General features: G+C 42.0%; 2 protein-coding genes across 5 annotated transcripts in view; one reads left to right on the top strand and one right to left on the bottom strand.

The window, feature by feature from the left end:
* CYFIP1 (cytoplasmic FMR1 interacting protein 1) overlaps positions 1-4,166 on the top strand; it is a 76,583-nt gene extending 72,417 nt beyond the window's left edge. For all 3 annotated transcript variants that reach the window (XM_040584828.1, XM_040584827.1, XM_040584830.1), the window contains 4 exons: positions 126-220; positions 1,365-1,603; positions 2,469-2,616; positions 3,085-4,166. In XM_040584828.1, the coding sequence (XP_040440762.1) occupies positions 126-220; positions 1,365-1,603; positions 2,469-2,616; positions 3,085-3,249 (647 nt within the window). In that variant the 3' untranslated portion in view covers positions 3,250-4,166. The remainder of the gene's footprint in view (positions 1-125; positions 221-1,364; positions 1,604-2,468; positions 2,617-3,084) is intronic.
* A 2,334-nt stretch (positions 4,167-6,500) lies between these two features.
* Positions 6,501-18,850, bottom strand: NIPA2 (NIPA magnesium transporter 2). Of its 2 annotated transcripts, none has more exons than XM_040584831.1 (8): positions 18,595-18,850; positions 15,955-16,011; positions 12,317-12,377; positions 11,736-11,958; positions 9,988-10,044; positions 9,085-9,175; positions 8,379-8,539; positions 6,501-7,489 (listed from the first exon to the last, which is right to left on the bottom strand). In XM_040584831.1, exons 4-8 carry the CDS (start codon positions 11,872-11,874, stop codon positions 6,852-6,854), a joined length of 1,086 nt encoding a protein of 361 aa, XP_040440765.1. In that variant the 5' UTR covers positions 11,875-11,958; positions 12,317-12,377; positions 15,955-16,011; positions 18,595-18,850; the 3' UTR covers positions 6,501-6,851. The 2 variants fall into 2 exon arrangements, with proteins under 2 accessions (XP_040440765.1, XP_040440766.1); XM_040584832.1 differs by lacking the exon at positions 18,595-18,850 and adding an exon at positions 18,143-18,251.
* Between the last annotated feature and the right edge of the window lie 1,069 nt (positions 18,851-19,919).

Here is a 19,919-nt window from a genome sequence, read left to right as displayed (position 1 = left end):
TAACCAGTTTTCTTCTGTACTGAATAAAGATTGTATGAAAATAAGAATTTTCTTGGTTGATTGCAATTCATCAGTGCGCTCTCTTTTTTTTTCCCCAATTTATTTATTTTTATTTTTCCTTTCAGAGGGTGAAAGACTTGATGCTAAAATGAAAAGACTGGAATCAAAATATGCTCCACTACATTTGGTTCCTCTTATTGAAAGACTAGGCACACCTCAGGTAATCTGTCTCACTTGTGTCAGAGGCAATTCAAGAAATTTCTGAGCATCAGAAAGAAGCCTATCCTTTCACACACGCTGATAACTCTGTCAGAACTTCAACGTGCACATCTGGCTTGTTCATTCAACTGGATTTTTTTTAGCTCCATGGATTTGGTAAACCTGTTAAAGCTCAGAATTTTAAAACATTTGAGGCTGGGGTGGAGGTAATGCGTTTTAGGGGGAAATGCTAATTTGTATGTATGTTGCTATATGATACCCTCTCAATACAAGGGCCAGCCTGGGAGGTCCTGCTGCGAATGCCACCAAAAGCAATCAGTTTTCATGTGTATGTGTATATATATATCTGTAATTTTTAAACAATTTAGTCCTCTTTCAGCCAGATGATTAGAAACTCTTGGAAAATGAGCTGTCATTTGAGTTGACCTCTCCTGGAATCAGTAGCCAAAGAGAATGTTTTTGAACTGCCTTTGCAGCTTCAGCACTATTTTCTTTTCTCTGTGTGAGGGGTACATTAATTTTCTGCTAACCTTAGCCGTTTACAAGCAATTGAGATGTGAACAGTAGAAACGAAGAGCAGAGTGCTCTGAAGCAGATGTCAGGCTGCTTTTGTCATCACAGGTGCTGCAGTAGGAGAGAGCTCTCAATGTGACAGCACGAGCTGGGACAAGCCCTAACCGGCATTGCTTCCGAGGGTTTTGTCTGAGCCTGTTTGTGCTGTCTTTTGAGCTTTCCCCTCTCTAACAGCAGCAGCCGAGGGAGATGCGCAGAGGAGTGCAGGCAGGAGCTGCTGCCCGTATGAGCAGTGGAGCGCTAAGCTCTTTGGGTTTGCTTTCTGCCTCCGTTCAGGCGGAGAATTCTTTGATCTTCCCTGAGACCAGTCCAGGATTAGCATTACTGCAGTTAGCATTACTTTCAAGCCTGTCTGCTTGAAAAGGCTTTTACAATTTTCTCCGAATGTTTTTTCCACTGAACTGAACCCCAGGTTAGTGGCCTCTGCCCTCACTTAAAGTCAGGAGATATTTCTCCTAGAATAAACCAAGTGAGACTGAAAAATGCGGTGCATTTTATTTTTCAGTTTGTTTAAAGTCTTGTGGTCAAGTGGCTTTTACCAGGATTTTGCACTTTCTTTCTCTCCACCTCAGCAAATAGCAATCGCAAGGGAAGGGGACCTGCTGACCAAAGAACGCCTCTGCTGCGGCCTGTCCATGTTTGAGGTTATCCTGACGAGGATCCGCTCCTTCCTGGATGATCCCATCTGGCGCGGGCCCCTGCCCAGCAATGGGGTGATGCACGTGGACGAGTGCGTGGAATTCCACCGCCTCTGGAGCGCAATGCAGTTTGTCTACTGCATCCCCGTGGGAACACACGAGTTCACAGTGGAGTACGTACCAGCTGCCAGCTGTCCACCTGCAGGCAACAGTACTTTGCTTGTCCTGCCTGTAACTGGCAGGGGGCCCCAGAATGAAGGCGTTTGTTCGCCTGTCTGCAAGAGCTCAGTGCGAAAACAAGGAAAAGTGCTGCTGTCACCGGGAGGGGCTCATAATCCATGAACACAGTTATTATTGTATCTTTAATGAAAATAACCCTCTATTTTAGTATTTATTGCCAGTGTGTAATGAATGATCCCATGGCAAACAGGCCCTAGCATGCCTTTTTCAATAGCGGTCGTACCCCTACGGATGCTGAACTTCAAATTTGTGCATGTATTTTGAACAAGTGTTTCTTCTCTGAAATCTGAACAAGAATGAGCACTTGGAAGTTAACATGAAGAGTTAACCAGGGACTGTTGTTCTTGGTTTTGTTAATTTTGATTATATTCTTAGTTTGAAAAACTGCTGAGCTGTAGCGTGTGTTTCACCGAGCAATTATGGAGGCCGCAGCATAGGACGCTTGCTCCCTTTCATGCACACTGCCCAAAGGAACAGAGCAGTGTTGGATTCCCACTCTGTTTTCTTTGAAAATGAAATGCAATGCTGTTGAAGTCTGATGGGGAGTAAATGTTTTTGGAGTAACTCTACTTTGCATAAAATTGGAGGAGGGGAGGCTTCCAGTTTTTTAAGCATCCATTTGCATCGCTTGTGGCATCTGGAAAGAGAACTTAATATAGAGCAGCTTTTGCAGTATTTTCTGGATTAATGTCCAACATAATCGTTATTTAGTATAATGGCAGATAACAGAGCATTTGTTGTGGATACATTGCTGAAGATTTAGGTGAACTGTACTTTGTGGTGTATTTGCCCTTTCAGGCAGTGCTTCGGAGACGGTTTGCACTGGGCTGGCTGTATGATCATTGTCCTTTTGGGACAGCAGCGTCGCTTTGATGTGTTGGATTTCTGCTACCACCTGTTGAAAGTCCAAAAACATGATGGCAAAGACGAGGTTATAAAGAATGTGGTGAGTTGAAACCATCTGTTCTTATTCATTGTGGTAACAAAGACAACAATAAATCAGAGCCATTTGTACTCGGAAGCAGTGTAGCTATCGCAATCGCTTTTTAAAATGAAATGCTGAAAATGAGGGCACCAGGGTTTTTAGGAACAAAAGATTAAGGCATTAGTGCAGGAGTTTGAAGACTGGTCGAGTTCTGATTTCTTGAATACACGGGATTTTCTTAATGCTTTCCATCTCATGTACGTGTGTTCACATTACAAAAAGGCTGCTGTAAATTTCCCTTTTTTGTACAAGAAGCAGCACTGTCAAAAACCAGAACGCATCTTGGATTTTCACTGGATTAGCAGTGGAAGGGAAAAAGATTTGTAACGTTCCTGAAAGAGGTGAGGTAACAGCATTTGCTGCTTCTGCATCTAAGGCTTTTTATCTCCGCAGCTAATTCCCTTGTGTCTGTTTTTTTGATGTTTGCAGCCTTTGAAGAAAATGGTTGAGAGAATTCGCAAGTTCCAGATTCTGAATGATGAAATAATTGCTATTTTGGACAAGTATTTGAAGTCCGGCGATGGAGAGAGCACACCCGTGGAACACGTGCGCTGCTTCCAGCCACCCATTCATCAGTCCCTTGCCAGCAACTAGACTTCCCACCTAACAATACTTTTTGCACCTCTTTAGGCTAAAAGTATGAGGAAAAACCCCCAAGAAGCAAAAACCACACCGACAGTTTTAAGGAATACTTTTTTTCAGTATGCCTGTGCCATTTGAGTGGTGTGCTGTCCTCTTCAGTCTGCAAGCACAGTAACTGTATACAATCCATACTTATTTTTCTAGACTAAAATTTTATATACTTTGATTAAAAACCTGCGACTGTAAAAGATTTTTTTGAAATCTCTTTGCATTCCTGTACTGAGGTGGTCATTTCAGACTGGACTGGCATAATTTTCCCCCAAAGCTATCAAAATAATAGCTGGGGGTGGGGGGTAAGAAACTGGGTTCTGTAGAAAAAAAATTTTTAGAAATCGATTCCTAATTGTTTGTATTACAGCATTAATTGCTTAATTAGCCTTTATTAAAAAAAAAGAACAAAACCCAACAAACTCTGCTGGTGCTTTGTGAATAATTTTTCTAGTCTGTTGATTATTTTTCCTCTTTGCAAAACTATTCTCGGAGATCAGTAATCACGGAAATGAAGGCTAATTAAGGTGACTGTTTCAAAGTTATTTAACGTGGAGGTGACTGATAGTATTCTGATCTTTTTAAGAGGCAGTAGTTTGATTAATTTGAATGAGGACCGCTTACTTCTTTCCTAATGAGAGGTTCTAACACAATTTATATTTTGGTTGGTGTTACATGCCGGCATACCAAAATACATACTTACAAGTGATAAGGAATTCTTGTTTACAGGAATCTTGACTACAGTGATCAGGTGTAATCTATCCCAGTACATAAGCTCTAATGATGTTAATCATGATTTACTTATGGAAAGTATTTGTTTAATTACATTCACTGTATTATGCAAACACCGCATCAGTAAAATTGTTTGTAAAGCTTTGAAACTGTAAAAGTTGAATTTTAAAGCAACACGTTCAGCCAAAAGTAGTAATCCATTCCTGCTTGCTTTCTGCAGGATCCTGACAGAGCTTTTCAGTTGGCTGTTAGGATCAGCCCCAAACAAACGTGAGTTAAGATGGTTGGAGCAGACACCATCAGGATAACCGCTCGTTTTACCCAGGATATGGATTTCTGAGACATTATTTGGTTAATGTTTCCCACCCCTAGTATGAAACCAAGAATGCATCCCTTTGACAACCTGTTTTTCTCCCATCCCTCTGGCTAGTTCCAGGTTAGGTTACAGCACGTCTTTTCTCCTGCTCAGGTTTTGTCGGCTGTTTCACAGCAATGGAATCCAGTCCGGTAATGGGTAGTGTCTGACAGAGACGGCGTGCGGGAGGTGAGGATTGTGCAGGTAATGGGGTGGCACAGAGAACTGGATTTTGAGGGAAGAAATGAAATTAACTGAAAATCCTCAGCAAAAGAGAACCGAAATTTGCCAGGCAATCTGTAAGCAAATTTCCACTACCGCAGGTTTTCCCAGGACATCTGTGCTTGCAAGCTGCCATTCCGGAGTGCTCTGTTGTGGTGAGAGCACACACCAGGCTGCCCAGTGCGTGGCAGACGAAGTAGGAAATGCTTGTGCTCTGTTATGGCAGCTTGTTGCAGGATTTTTTTTACAAGGTGCTTAACAGACAGCTTTCTTTAAGAAACATTTCTAGTCGACCAAATGCTTCCCTGTGCTTCAGGCTTCAATTAAGGAAATGAACGACTTCCTTAATTTGTTGAGATAGTAACTGGTTTAGGGCTAAGACTTACGCAACTGGGGCTTTGGCTTGACATTGTGGTGCAGGAATGGTTAATTAATAAGCCTGGGTTTTTCTGTCTTAAGAACTATTTAAAAGTAACTAATGATGCTGTGAGTAAAATAAGTTCTAATTCTTTCCAGTTAACTTTCAGCAGTAGGAGAATTGGTCTCTAACATCTTAAACTACTACCATTAATTAAATTTTATGATTGGTATTTTTCCCTTCAGTATAGGGAATTTGGACATTAACCCCATGAGATGTTTGGTTCCAGTTTTTCAAAGGTGGGTTACTTTTTTTTTCCGACAGGATTACTAATACTTGATGGGAACTAAAACCTCTTCACTTGGTGTAACTGCTTCTCCTATGTGAAAGGAAAAATGCAGCGAGGTGCACAAAAGGTGTAACTTTTTCCATTTTTAATTATTTTTATCAAAACCAGTGAGGCTGGAGGCCAGGGTGCCTACCACAACATAAACCAAGAGACTCTTTGGACAGGCCCTGCTTTGGTACTAGAAGCAGCACCCAGAGTTCAGTGACTGCTCAGGGGTTTGAGTGCTTCCCTGCCGCTCCCCTCTGTTGTGTAAGGGTTAGAGGGGCATGTTGCCGGGACTGCGTGCTGCTGGCGGTGATGTCCCTTAGAATTAGGTGGAAGTTCAAATCCTGCTCTTCAACCAAAATGTAAGGAACCTTTTTTGTGCTTGACACCTTTGCGCCTCTGGCATGTATGACATATACCAAAGGAAGGCCGCAGAGTTAGTTTCACAGGTGGGAACTGGTTTTTTTTGTCCTAATAATAATCTTAAATTATACTCTTAAAACGGTAAGCACTAAAACTGACAACTCACAGCAGTAACTAATTGTCTCTGTGCCAAATAAAATCTAACCTTCGCATCTATGATAGAAGTATTCTTATAAAACCCATATGACTAAATTTTATTTTCTGCCTTCGCAAACTTGAATTACCACCTACCTGCCTCACCTCTTTTTAAAGTAATAACATTACGTTACAGTTACTGGCTGTGACAAGTTTTTTTTAAAAAGGGCCAAAAAATTGTATTACTGCAAATAAAACTGCAATTTTGTGAGTTCAAGCTGTAATATTAAAAACACAGAGCAGCTCTACAGCGCAGGGGCAGCAACCAGCCAGAATCTGGTCTCCTTTGCAGAAGAGGGAGTAGCTTTTTTTGGCTCCTGTTGATGACTCAAATCCTTCCTCCTGCATGAACTGGCACAGCAGGAGCTACAGCCTCAGCTATCCGAGCAGAAGCTCCTGCCTTCTTGTTGCTGCCTGACAGTTACTCTCTGATTTGGTAAGACTGGGGGGTTTTTTTGGATGCAAGTCCTGCAAGTTTAGCACGCAGTTTTAGTTAAGCAGTATTTGTCAAGGATTAGTCTTGCTAGGTTGTAGCTTTCCCTTTCCTCTTCTACAAACTGGGACAAGAGTTGTTATTGCAGCTCCTGTTTCAGCATGTTCACAGTCACTCAGTGTTCAGTCAGGCCACAAGTACAAAGGATCCAGGTTCACTGTAATCTTTTTACCACCAATGCAGAAATAAAGCGATTTATTTTTGATAAAATTGTCATTAGTGCAATACATCTTAAAACAGAAGAATGAAATGAAAGTATTTACACATAACTTAAGCAACAAAACCAGCTGTGGACTGAGGTCATTTTAGTATTTTTTTTAAAGTAAAAATAAGGCAAATAAAAACCCCTTCAGTGTTCCTTATCCAAACTAATCAAACTTAAAAATTAACGATTGTCTATACATACTGTTAAAAAAAGTACATGACTGTTTCCAGACAAGCTCAGACATCTCACAGCAGAAAAAAAGTCCAGAGTTACAGAATTGTTCTTTTCATAAGTAACACATAGATATTTTCAGAAGGCCGACAGACTTCCATTTCTCCTGGCTGAGAGACTCTCAGTGGACTGTATTTCACCGAGACAGGCAGAACTTTCTTCATCATGATTAAAGCAGTCATACGTGCTCAGCAAAGTACCATTTGCTGCTCTGTCATCTTTCCGCAAAGAGAGGGGCAGATTTGCTAGGGTGAAATTAACATCTTTGAAGGCATGCAATAAAAAGATCCCCACAATAATAGTCAGGAAGCCACTGAAGGTGCCAATAATGTCATCAGCCGCCATGTGTTGCCATTCCTTGAAAAGGATGGCGGAACAAGTTAAAACAGATGTTGTAAAGATTACATAATATATCGGAGTCACTATTGAAGTGTTGAATATATCCAGAGCCCTGTTTAAATAGTTGATCTGCGTGCTCACACAGACAATAAGGCTTAGCAGCAGAATCCAAGACAAGGGATGTTTCAGCACTGGTTTTCCTGCAAAAAGCTCCTTCATAGCGATGCCCAAACCTTTTACACAGGAGACTGATAATGCTCCAATTACAGAGCAAATTGTTATGTACACGAGAATGTTGGTCTGTCCGTGGCGAGGTCCCACCACAAATATTAGAATTAAAGACACAATGACAACAAGAGTTGCGAAGACCAAAAACCCTGTGGTTGGGGGGAAAAAAACCAGTGTTATTTATGTACACGATCAGAAGTGGCTTAGAGGTACTGAGAAAACACTTGTTAACAATGCAATCAGCTCAGCTTGAACAGAAGAGTTCACAATGTTTCTTATTACTCCTTCAACACCAAAGTTTAAGCGATTTTAGAGTGAGCTAGCTAAAATGAAAGAAGGATGCTCAGACACGCTGTATTACTTGTACTACCCCATCGGTAAGATGACTACAGAATTAGACTGCTCAGTCACTTCTCACACAGACTCATTCAGCGGTAGATGCCACTGGATACTTGCTTGTGTCTGAATGTGCTTTAGGGAGGTAACTTTTGGCAGGCTGCTACATTCATCGGCAGATTTCCAATAACCAGGTTGTTAAGATCAGCTTTTTGGTCTCTGTGCTGGTTATTTCCTTGCATTTAAAAATGGAAACTGTCTTTGCATACATAGTATTTTGCAGATGTGTAATTGTGTGTACCTCATCTTCTACGTCAGCATAGGAGCTAGTCTCCATGATGACGCTTCTCAGCGGACACCACCGCACCTACTTTGTCATTTTAAGGATAGCTCAAAGTTGGGCTTAGAGACTGACACTTCAATCAAAATTTATAGAAGTTGTATTTATCCAGCTGTGCTGCTGCATTTGTTTAAACTGTCATCTCAGTGGTTCACATGAAGATACTCTGTTCAAGGCCAGACAAGTTCACTGGCATCATGAAAAGCTCCCTGTAGAATTATGTCACAGAATTCAAATCTCCGCTTCATTTGGACAATATGAAGCAGACACAGGCTATCTTCCTGGAACTTAAAAGCAGCAGTAATGAAACTACAGTAAATAAATAATGGGCTGCATGCATATCAAGCCACCGTTTTTCTTACCTGGATCACCTAGTTTGTGGGACATTTCATTCAATGTTTCTACCTCCTCCTCTTGTGGAGCGTGAATTACCATTACAGTTGATCCCAGTATACTTAGCAAACACCCTATTTTTCCATGTAGATTAAGTTTTTCATTTAAAAAGAAGGATGAAAGAATGGCACTAAAAAGAAAAAAATACACCAGCAAACATGGTATTAGTACTAGCATTCATTTGGTCATAAACTTACAGGTCACTTGCATACACAATGTGCAGCTTTAAAATAGCTACATAGTCGGTTTTCTATCTCAAGGTATTTGCTATGGACAGAATTACCTGTTGATATCTGGCATCTCTCCTAGAACCCCTTTTCTGTGTTGCCTCCCAAAAATTTCTGTATCTAAGCACTTGTAAAAATAATTGTTAGAAGACAAAAATCTTAACTCTACTTCGGAACGAAAATGTATACTGTTGTATACAGCATGTTTTTGAAATGCAGGAGATGATAGCTTTTCACAGGTTGAGGTGTAGATGCATTGATAGAACCCCTTTTATAGCATAGTCAATTCACATTTGGAGAAACTTAAAAGTTACTCCTGATGTTTATAAGCACTCTATTTATTGTTAAGAACAAACCACATTTATTACAGCATGTTTTGTGACATATTTCTAAATAAATATTTTACTTTTCTTTCTGAAACCAACTGCTTTCTGTTAGTGTTTCTTACCTTACAAGAACACTGAGAGCTCCTAAAGGAGTCACTAATGTAGCTGGTGCAAAAGCATAGGCAGCAAAGTTAGCTACTTCACCAGCTCCCACTGCAGAGTAATAATAATAATAAAAAAACAAAACAAAAAACCAAGAGTTAGGCTGTCTTATGCAACAAACCTGTGAATCAGTGCAGTATGTGTTCTTGTAGACACAAACACGCAGTAAGGGGAAAATGGAAAATTCTAATTACAGCGTTCAGCTAACAGTACTAGTAGAATACACCTCGCCCCCCCACTATTTTAAAAAACAGTCTGGAGGACTACAACAGGTATTAAAATTAATTCAGCAAAATTAGAAGGTGTTTTATTTTGGTGTCTATGTTGTAGCTCCCCAGCCTGCCAACTTGACTCAGGAACTTCTGCATGGAGGAATCTGCAATAGCAGGATACAGGGCGATGCATACATTAAGCCACAGTTACCTGAACACAGCCAATAAGTTGAGAGTTTAAGCAATGAAAAAAAAAAAAGTTCATAAAATGGACATCATCACAAAATATGCCCTCCTCTAAAGAATCCTGTATATATAAGCACTTCTTTGCTAAGACAAAAGCCAGAACCCATATGCTAGCGGAGAGATACAGGAAGATGAATGTTTGCCTAGTTCCACTGTCCAAAGGGCAGTTAAATTAATGAAAGAACTTCTGGTGTGAGAGAAGTTATATTAAAATCACTAGAGCTGTACTAATAAAATTCAAATCACCAGATAGCATTACCATGCACTGTAGAATCCCCATCTTGCTCCTTTTTTGTAACCATTGCTGCCATCTCTGGCATAGCTGCCATCTCTGACATAGCTATTTACTTTGATTATATAATGCAGATTATATTTTTGATACTTTAATATATTTTTAATACTTACTTGAAAGAAGTCCAGCCCACCACAGCCACTCCTTGAGGTATGCATGACCACCCTGACCTAAAATTAAAAGAATGTTTGCTAAGCAACTCCATTAAAAATATACACAGACAAACAGTAACTCATCACTGGTAACATCACCGTAATGTATTGTTTTGCAGCCTATGCCCTTAAAAATACAGGCAGCCTTTTGTTTGATACTTAGGCTTTATAGCTAGAGAGGTTGAAATCAAAGCATCTTCAGTTTCTGATGTGCACATACCTCCTACAGCCTACTTTGAAAATCAGTTCTATTTTATTTCTTTTATATTAGAAACAGCACTGATGACCATATCTGCATCACCTTGAAAAAGTTCTTTCCAGTCACTGTAATGACACAAAAAGCCAAGTTATGTGTGTCTTACAAAAGAGCTGCTTTGTGGAAGTCAAGTGTGGATTACGTGGTATTGTACATGTACAAACATGTGAAATGTAGTCACGCTTTCTCATTCCAAACCAGGAAGTATGAATTACGTATCTCAAGATCAACCATCTTTTAGAAGCAGAGGTGACAGGTACTGAATTAAAAATACAGATTCTACCTTCTATATTATCTGAGGATGCTGCAAACATCCTACCTAAATTGATCCTCTTTCAGCTTAAAACCACTACCCCTTTTTACTGTCACTACAGGCCCTGGTAAAAAAATCTCTGTCTTTCTTTCAAGCCCCCTTTATGTATTGGAAGACCACAATAAGGTCTCCCTGGAGCCTTCTCTTCTCCAGGCTGAACAGCCCCAACTCTCTCAACCTGTCTCCACAGGAGAGGTGCTCCAGCCCCCTGATCATCTTCATGGCTCTCTGGACCTGCTCCAACAGGTCCGTGTTTTTCCTGCGCTGGGGGCCCCACAGCTGGATGCAGCACTGCAGGTGGGGTCTCACCAGAGCAGAGCAGAGGGGCAGAATTACCACCCTCGACCTGCTGGCCACCCCAGGATGCGGTTGGCTTTCTGGGCTGTGAGCACACATTGCCAGCTCATGCCCGGCTTTTCATCCACCAGTACCCCCAAGTCCTTCTCCACAGGGCTGCTCTCAACCCCTTAATCCCCCAGCCAGTACTGATACTGGGGACTGCCCTGACCCACGTGGAGGACCTTGCACTTGACCTTGTTGAACTTTGTGAGGTTTGCATGGGCCCACTCCTCAAGCCTGTTAAGGTCCCTCTGGATGGCATCCCTTCCCTCTAGTGTGTCAACTGCCCCACTGCCCCGCTCAGCTTGGTGTCATCCACAGACTCGCTGAGGGAGCACACAATCCCAGTGCCTACAGCACTGATGAAGATATTAAATAGTATTGCTTCCAGTATGAACCCTTGAGGGACACCGCTCGCTACACACAATGTGATTTTTAGTTTTCCAAAAAAAATCTCCCGACACTCAAACGCAGTTAACATTCTCCTAAATTCACTCATTCAGGAGCACAGATGTAGGTGGTTAAGAGTGCTGCTTCCAAGTTCAATTTGCAAGTGCAACTTAGACTTAACTGACATGCAAAGGAATCCTTCAACAAGTGTCCCTAGAGGGCATTAGATGCAAATTAAATAGTATGTATCACACAGTTAGGTGTATCTGACACCAGAGAAAAACACATTATCAGCTATATGTTTCAGGTTTCATATTCCTGTAATAAAGTCAAAACAAGATCATAAATTTAGCAACTTTTTGTTAAACAGCAAAATGTAAACATCCGCATATTTCTTAAACGGGTATTTACCTGCTCTCATGGAGCCTTTCCTAGCTAACCGGAGAAGGCCTTTCTTTTTCAGGATGAAACTTCCTCCGATGAAAATACTGGAACTCATAGCCAACACCAGACCAATACAGAAGTCATATCTCCCACGAGTTTCACTCATCTCGTAATCTACTAAAGCCTGTCACATTGATCAATGAACTGCAGAACTTCTGTTACTCAACACAAGATGATGCAACACTGAAACCTGAGCAAAACAAACACGTCAGAATTAAATTGGTAGAAACACATACTGTACAGAAAAATCCTCAACAGTTCATATGACTGGTTCTTCTGTGAACGGTCTCTGCTATGAGTGCCTTTAAAAAAAGGCTATCTTTGAAGGATGTGTAAGCTTGAACCATGGATGAGTGACTACAAAGTCTGAACACGCAGAAGGAAGGGTTTCTGAGCTGGCATATAAAAACTGAAACCCTAACAAATAAAAGTTCTGTGAGAAATGTGAAGAAAAACTTAGAAGAAGTGTGATTTATTTTTCTTTTCATTAAATACACAGATCTATGTCCAGCACACCATGTAACTGATGATACTGATCTAACACTTACGTTGAAATCAGTTTGTAAAGGTGTTTGAGAACAGCCACAGCATTTCTTCCATATAAACTCACTAGAAAAATGAAAGGAAGGATTAGAATGAATGTTTAATCATACAGCAATTTCTGCAACACAAACAAGCTTGAGATGTACACACATGTGCTTATTCTCTAACGAACACGGAAGTCTGGCACAGAAATATCTGTTTGTTGATGTATTCTACAAAAAGTTTCCCACACCTTATGAAGCATCTTTTCACCTTAGCTACAGCAACAATTCAGAGTTTACATTGAAAGGCTTTCACCTAGCCTGCTAAGACTCCAAATTTAATTAGTTAAGACCTTCAACAATAACTAAGTAGAAGATAAATGATTTTACATGCTCAGTCCCTAGCTTAACAAGAAAATCTAGTACATCTCCTGTTACATGCTGCAATGAGGATATTCTAGATTCCATTTAACACAAAAGATTTTGAATGTAAAGATATTTCTATAAATAACACTTAAACTGGAGAAAAAAAAAACCCTCAAAGTAGATTCAAGGTGATTAACCTCTCTATAATATGAAGGAAAATGAAATTATTGTTAGGCTGTGATTTCAAGAGAACTGATAATTACCATAGTATATAGAACTGTTCTAAAGGAAAACATCACATATAGATTAAAAAAAAAAAAAAAAAAAGTTATTTCCTAGGAACACCGACAGATGTGCCAAGACTAGCATTTGGTTCCCTAAGAAATTATTTTACAGATATTCAGAAGCGTGGCATATGACGTAAGCTGCACTAACAAGCTTCTGATTTAAAAGAGAGGAAAGAAAAGGATGGAATAAAATGTTTCCATTTCAGTGCTTACTGGAATCTGGGTTCCACAGCTTTAATGTTGAGATCCAGCAGCAGCTTCCCCAGGCAGGAGTACAACACTGGTGTCAAGCACCCTGTCTCATGCCCAGTGAGGTATGGATGCACCCACTGAGCCCAGCACTAGATAACATCATATTCCAGTCTCCATGACAGTTCACCATTTCAATTCCTGCCCCTGTTTCTTCAAAACATGTTTTCTTCCAGTAGTACTCTTCTCTGTACTTTCTTGCTTCCAACTTTGATTAACTTGTTAAACTTCTAGGAAAAACCTAGCAGAGAGCTACAGGTAGGTTAGCATTAAAACTGAACACAGATCCTCTCACTTGCATCCAGTTAGGTGAAGAAGTATAGGAAAACAGTCCCATTTCTGCTTGGGCTGGACTGCCCTACTTCCATCTGAGGTTTATACAGATGTTGACATTTGCTGACCATTTCCGCCGCACAGTCACGGTGAACCCCTGGTTCACCTTTGCATATAGGCCAGATGTCAGTTCTACACATGCAAATTACATGCATAGATGCAAAGTCAAAGCAATAGCAGACATGGGAAGTTTTACACTTCAGGAAATCAGTGGTTTAATTCTAACCGTAAGACTTAGTAAAGGAGGAACTAATGCGTCCTTATAAACTTCATCAAGAAAAATGACTGTCTTTGCAAATATGAAAAGAAAATGCTATGAAATGAGCAGTTTCTAGAATACACGCTCCTCTCGCATTTCAGCTTCAGGACACGCCAAAGCTGTCTCATTCCAGCAGCCAGGGCCACTACCAAGTTATAAACAGGAGAGAAGCCAGAAAAACCACAAGAGTTAAAGCTGGCAGGGGTTTTAGCTGTATTTGGTGTAGCTCTGGCAAAGGTTCTTTAATCAAGTTCACAGCTGATTTTAACACAGAGAATATTTCAGCTGTAATGTATGAAACTAGCAGTTTCATGGAGGAATATTAGTTTGCTGCTCTGATTTCAAAGATGTAACGAGGGGATAAGACTACCCTTACCCACAGAAGCTACAGCATTCACAATGCCTCCAAAACCCACCCATTTATGAACTGTGCGGATCTTCTAGCATCAAGAGTCACAACTCTGTAGGCAACAATGCCATGATAGACAACACAGGGAACATACACTGAGTTTGAAGGTTATCAGATGGGGAGAGACGGAGAAAAAGCATTTTGAAATAAACTGTGGGACATAAGCAAGCCCAGATTAGCCACAAAGTTTGTTTTCTTATTTTGAAGATGTAACCATGAAGTATCACAAATGCTGATGAGATACAGACTCTCTGGTCTAAACCACAAGGTAACACTTCTTTCTCTCTTTGCTCGAAAGTCTTTTTATCCCAAAAGCAGCACATACACAGCGCTCAAATGATGTTTTATGTTTATTGTAGCAAGTAAGTTCTAAACACTAGAAGTCGTGTCATGAGATGAAGTAAAATATTTTACATTTAAAAGCAGATAAGCTTAAGTAAGGATGAGGGAATTATTAGCCAAAGAAAATTAGCATCACTTCCACAAGCTGTAAGTTGTGGATTGTTCCAGCTTTGCCTACTTTGCCAGCAGCCCTCAAGAGTTCAGTAGACAGTCTTTTCTCCTAGAAGTAATCTAAATGTATGCTAAAAGTATTTAAATGGTAGATTCCACATTTTTCTTATCTAAAACCTGATCTTCTTAACTGTGAACGGGATGATGCCACTAAGCTAAAAAGGACTTTAGCAGGCTATTTACTTCAACCCTTTGCCACATACAGCATCATTCACTGCTGCCCCTTCTGCCAAGCTTCTCCCAGGAAATACTTAGGAAGGAAAATTCATAAACACCGCAGCCATGCTTTGATGCTGTTAGGAACTCTCACTATCTAATAATCTTCATCTAGATCTTCACTTTCAGTACCAAAGCCCATTATGTTTGTCCACTCTGGACTTGGAAAAGACACAACTCTCTTTGTCTCTGCACTCACATCTTAAAATTACTCTGCAAGTTAGGTGCTTGGTACCTCCTGCTGTCCCACCCTCTGGGTCCTTTCCCAACAGCTCACTGTTTTTTTTTTTGAAACGAAAATGCAACTTCCAAAGCTGCATACAGTATTTTAGCTGAGTTACTATTACTTCTGCAATACAGCGAAAGACTACTTTTCATGCAATCCAAAATGGGTGGGTTTCATAGCCCTTCCTGAGAAGTCATCTACTGTTGACACATCAACTTCCCTATTAGTATAGCCTCTGAATTAGTTTCTACAGAACTACTACTAATAACTTTCACTTACTCCTACAAAAAGCATCTTTTTTTTTTTCAGAAATGTTTCCTGAAAATACTCATCTGAATTTACACACTGGCAACCCTTCCCTGCTCAATGCCATTAATTCTTCCTTTGTCCTTTCAGCCAGATCACTAATACTAAACAAACATGACTCACAGAGGAAGGTTTTTAAACAAAGGTCTGTTTTGACAAGACATTAACAATAGTTACTCCAGGTACAGCCATTCAGCATCTTTTGAACTGTTCTGTGGTACTTTATTTTCAATTCTGCTTATTTAGAAAACCTCCAGGGGAAGTTTTATGTTTGTAATGTTGAAATACAGCACCTATTTAATGCCCTCCTAGCCATACAACTTTTCAGGGAAGAAAAAGGGGTTGAATCAACAAGTTGCTTTTAACAAATACACATTGACTATTACGTGTTCCCTTCCTCCTTTCCACAGGCGTAAAACCACAGCGAACAGAAACACTCCCTAACAACAGAAATCCCAATGTTCAGTGATCAGCTTTTCAAAGGCTCATAATACATACCAATTTTGTTCCAAAATCCAGAAGCATTAACTTCTTAAATATTTCAGTGTTAGGTTGCTAAAATACAAAATTAAAAATAACATTAATTTGCATTTTAGAAATTCAGCAAAAAAAATTACGTCCATAATTTCAAGTTAATTTTACTTGCATGCACAACACACAATACTGTACATTTTCTCATCTATGCTTTAAAAAGGGACAGGATTTTTGTTTTAAAACCAGCTGAATAACATAGTGTGACTTTACATTTGATCTTCCTGTATGTCTCACCTGAAGCATTTCGCCCCTTTGCTTTTCAACTCACTAATCAAAGAAAGTAACTTATGATCTAACCTATTCTTTAGAAGGTAACATGCTAAAGTTTACTGAAATACTATCCTAGCCCTTTCAGTTTTGTTCTGTAACTTAAGTGCTAAGGCACTTTTATTACAAAAACTAATATAAAGATTTAATTACTGGCTTTGGTATGGTGAGTTTTCAAAGGATGTTTATATAGAGAACTCTGGGGCGGTGGGGAGTACGAACACAGAAATATTCCCCGTAAGATTACTAAAATCCCTAAAATATACCTAACTCCTTAACCCAAGTCTTCCTCTTCCTCAGTTATGCTCTGTTCCCTTGTGAACATATCTTTTAAACACAGGCGCAGAGAGAACATTGAAAAGACTGATATGACATAGCATTAAGATATAAGAGCTGCTCGTTCAAAAATTATCATGTGCATGTTTAAAGGGCCAAGATGCATACATATAGTACCCAAAGATTCTGTGCGCATTATTTAGGAAAGAGTACCTTGAATTTCGCACTGTACATCTGTCCCAACACAGATATAGTTTTCCAGCTTTGTCAAAATTAAATGAGTGTGCAAACTTTTACACATAATTATTTACTTATTATATAGGCAAGGTAAAAAAAATTGTTTAAAATGTTTTATATATATAATATAATGTTAGAGGCACTAGCACAAGTACTCAGAAAGCAAAACGTATGCTAACAGTTCTAGCTGTTTTTAAAACTTTTTCTATTTAGAATATTTTAAAAGTTTTAAATTGTGGGGAAACTTATCCTTTATAGCAGATTTCTATTAACAAAGCAAAAACAAGCATTCCATTTTAAGAAACTGGGAGAAAACAAGAAAAATAGCACACTAAAAATTTTTGTACATCTTACTCTTCGTATTTGCTATTTGTCATTATTCCCTTCTATAAAAAGCTTCTTCCATAAAAACCTTCAATTAAAGCATTTTCACATAAAACTAAAAAGTATCCACACTAAAACAGTGCTATTCATTAACTACATTAACAAACTACAGACGATGTTTTATAGCTGATACCACATTGGCTTGTTTCCTAGAGGTCTATCAAAGTAGACTCAAGCTAAGAGTAGATGACGTGACCTGCTTCATCTTTGCCGTACCCAGTACACCACCTCCACTCTCAGCAGAATGAGTCACCAGCACAGGTTCACTGAAATTTTACCTTTCATATTTATGACAGGCAGTTTCAAATGTAAGGTAACGCAGTCCTTTAACGTGACTGATAATCAATCTGTTATAACCTGCTTTTTATTTGCTGGGATTTTATCCTAAGAATTAAAAACTCTATAATCAAGGCAGAACTGGTATGACACTAGTCCTAAATACAATGATAGTGATGAAAACTTATGCAATATTTTTCTATCAACGAACTTGCTACCTTTCAGGGGGAAAAAACCAAACTAACTCTACACAATGAGGCACATCAAAGCGTTCAGGAAGAGGCATGACGGCTTACATTTATTATGTTTTAATTAAAAGTAACGTTAAAAGATATTGCTGGGAAATGGAGAAGGTTGACTGGTTGAAAAAGATCAGAAAAAAAAAGTAATCAAGGACTAGAGAGTCAGACCCAGCCTATGTCTTCAGAGTGTAAGAATGAACACAAATCATCATTCCGAACTACAACGCAAAGCTGAAGTTAATTTGTTTCCACCGCAAACTAAAGCGCTACCAGGGATCTTCGGTCCTGTTGAAGCCGATCCGAAACCAAACTGGCCAGCCCTCGACCTCAGCTAAACTCAACCCGAAGACAAACTGGTTCAGCTCCCCGACAGCAAGAGGCACAGCAGCTCAGGGGCTCGGGCAGAACCTGCGTACTGTAACCTGCCAATTCTGCCCGGTTAGGGCGCCTAGCGCCCAGCCTGTACTTACTGATTTTTTTTTCAGTCTTGCCCTCCTGAGCCCAAACCACAGCAAGTCTCCCGCTACGGAGAAACCAACACGCCGAGGGTCTCCTCGGGCTTCTGCAGCCAGGCTCAGCGCCCCCCGCCCGGCCCGGCCCGCTCGCCCCTCACCGCTCCCCGGGCGGCATGGGGAAGGCAGGCGGCAGCCGGGGCCCTGCGCGGCGGGGCCAGCCGGAGCGCGGAGGCGCGGGCACGGCCCTTCCCGTAGCGGGGCCCGGGGCCGCACGTGGGGGCGGGGACGCGCCTCGCGTGCGCAGGCACCGCCCCCCCCCGCCCCGGGCGCCCCCAACCACCGCCTCCCCCCGCCCTCCGAGGGGCCGGCCGGGTCCCCCACCGCCCCCGCCCCTCAGCCGGCCCGCGCTGGGCCCGCTCCCCGCGGCGGGCCCGCCCCCCTCTCCCCTCTCCCCTCTCCCCGGTTACCTGCGGCCTCCGCCCCTCACATCCCCGCCGAGAGGGGCCCCGCGGCCGCCGCCGCCGCGCGCGAACGAAGAGGAGGAGGCGGGGGAGGGGGAGGCCGGAGCGGGCGGTGGGAGGGGCCGGTGCCCGGGCGCTCCACCGCCATGAGGGGAGGGGGGATCGGCAGCGGGGCGAGGCTGGCTACGGCAGCGGGAGGCGTCCTGGGCTCGGCCGCCCCCTCCCCGCTGATTCCGGCAGCGCCCGCCGGAAGGGGCGCGGCCCGGCCCAGAGCGAGGCAGCGGCGGGGCCGCGCGCCCCGCCCGCCTGGGGTCACGTGCCCCTCGCCGTAGCCCCGCCCCCTCCTTTCCCCGGGGGCGCCACCGCCGCGTACGGCCGGCAGCAGTCTCTCTGCGGCGCCCCCCGGCGGCCCGCCTGGGCCCCGCCGCCCACGGGCGAGCGTCCGGGCGGCTGCGGCTGAGGGCGGGGCGGGGCGCGGCGGCGCCGTCCTTGTCCCTGTCCTGCAGCCGGGCCGCGTTATTCCCGCGTCTCACCCCAGGCGCGCCCGCTAACATCCCCTTAGCCCAGTTCTTACGCTTCCGCGGAAAGAAACACACTTTCCCGCCGTAAGCAATGAGGGAAAGAGACTTTTCACAGGGCTGGGGGCATGGCTGCGCTTATTAACCCATTAAATCCAGGTCCCGTCCTCCTGCCGCACCCTTGACAACCAAACATACTTTAATCTCACATGAAGCAGGATTGATACATATGGCTAGACTGATATTTCTCCTCAGCTTATAGCGAAGAGTCTTTGAAACAACCATAACAAGCTTCAGACTCCAGGTTTCTCCAGAACTATTTAAACAGGCTTTCTGCAGCCACCCTGTAACTAGGTCTGTGTAACTGGCACTGCCAAAATACCTGTGGTAGCTCCACCTGGAAGATGCAACTGCGTTTTCAAGGGGAACAAGACTGTTTTGTCATATCCCTTAGTGACAGCAGGCCCTGCTTCTCCATCATTCGCACCTCAGGATTTGACATTACCGTAGCCTGCACAAGCAGCTGCTTCACTTTTGCTAAACGTGGAAACAAAACCGGAGCAGGAGTCTTGGCTTTCCCTCACAGGATGTCCATAATAAAGCTGCTGCTCGTCACAGCACCTGCTGTGTTCTTTCTCATTAAAAATGGTCCCTTGCCCTGTCACAAAAATAAAAATTTCTACACCACCCAAAGCAAATGGATATATTTTAGGCCTGTGTTATTCTCTAAGGCAGCATTCCATTCCCCAATTTAAAACTCATCTGGTATTCATGACATGAACTTTGCACTTGTGAAGTAGTTTATATATATAT

The sequence above is a fragment of the Falco naumanni genome, chromosome 2 (assembly GCF_017639655.2).
Source record: "Falco naumanni isolate bFalNau1 chromosome 2, bFalNau1.pat, whole genome shotgun sequence".
NCBI lineage: Eukaryota > Metazoa > Chordata > Aves > Falconiformes > Falconidae > Falco > Falco naumanni.
This window is presented reverse-complemented; position numbering and strand designations above follow the sequence as displayed.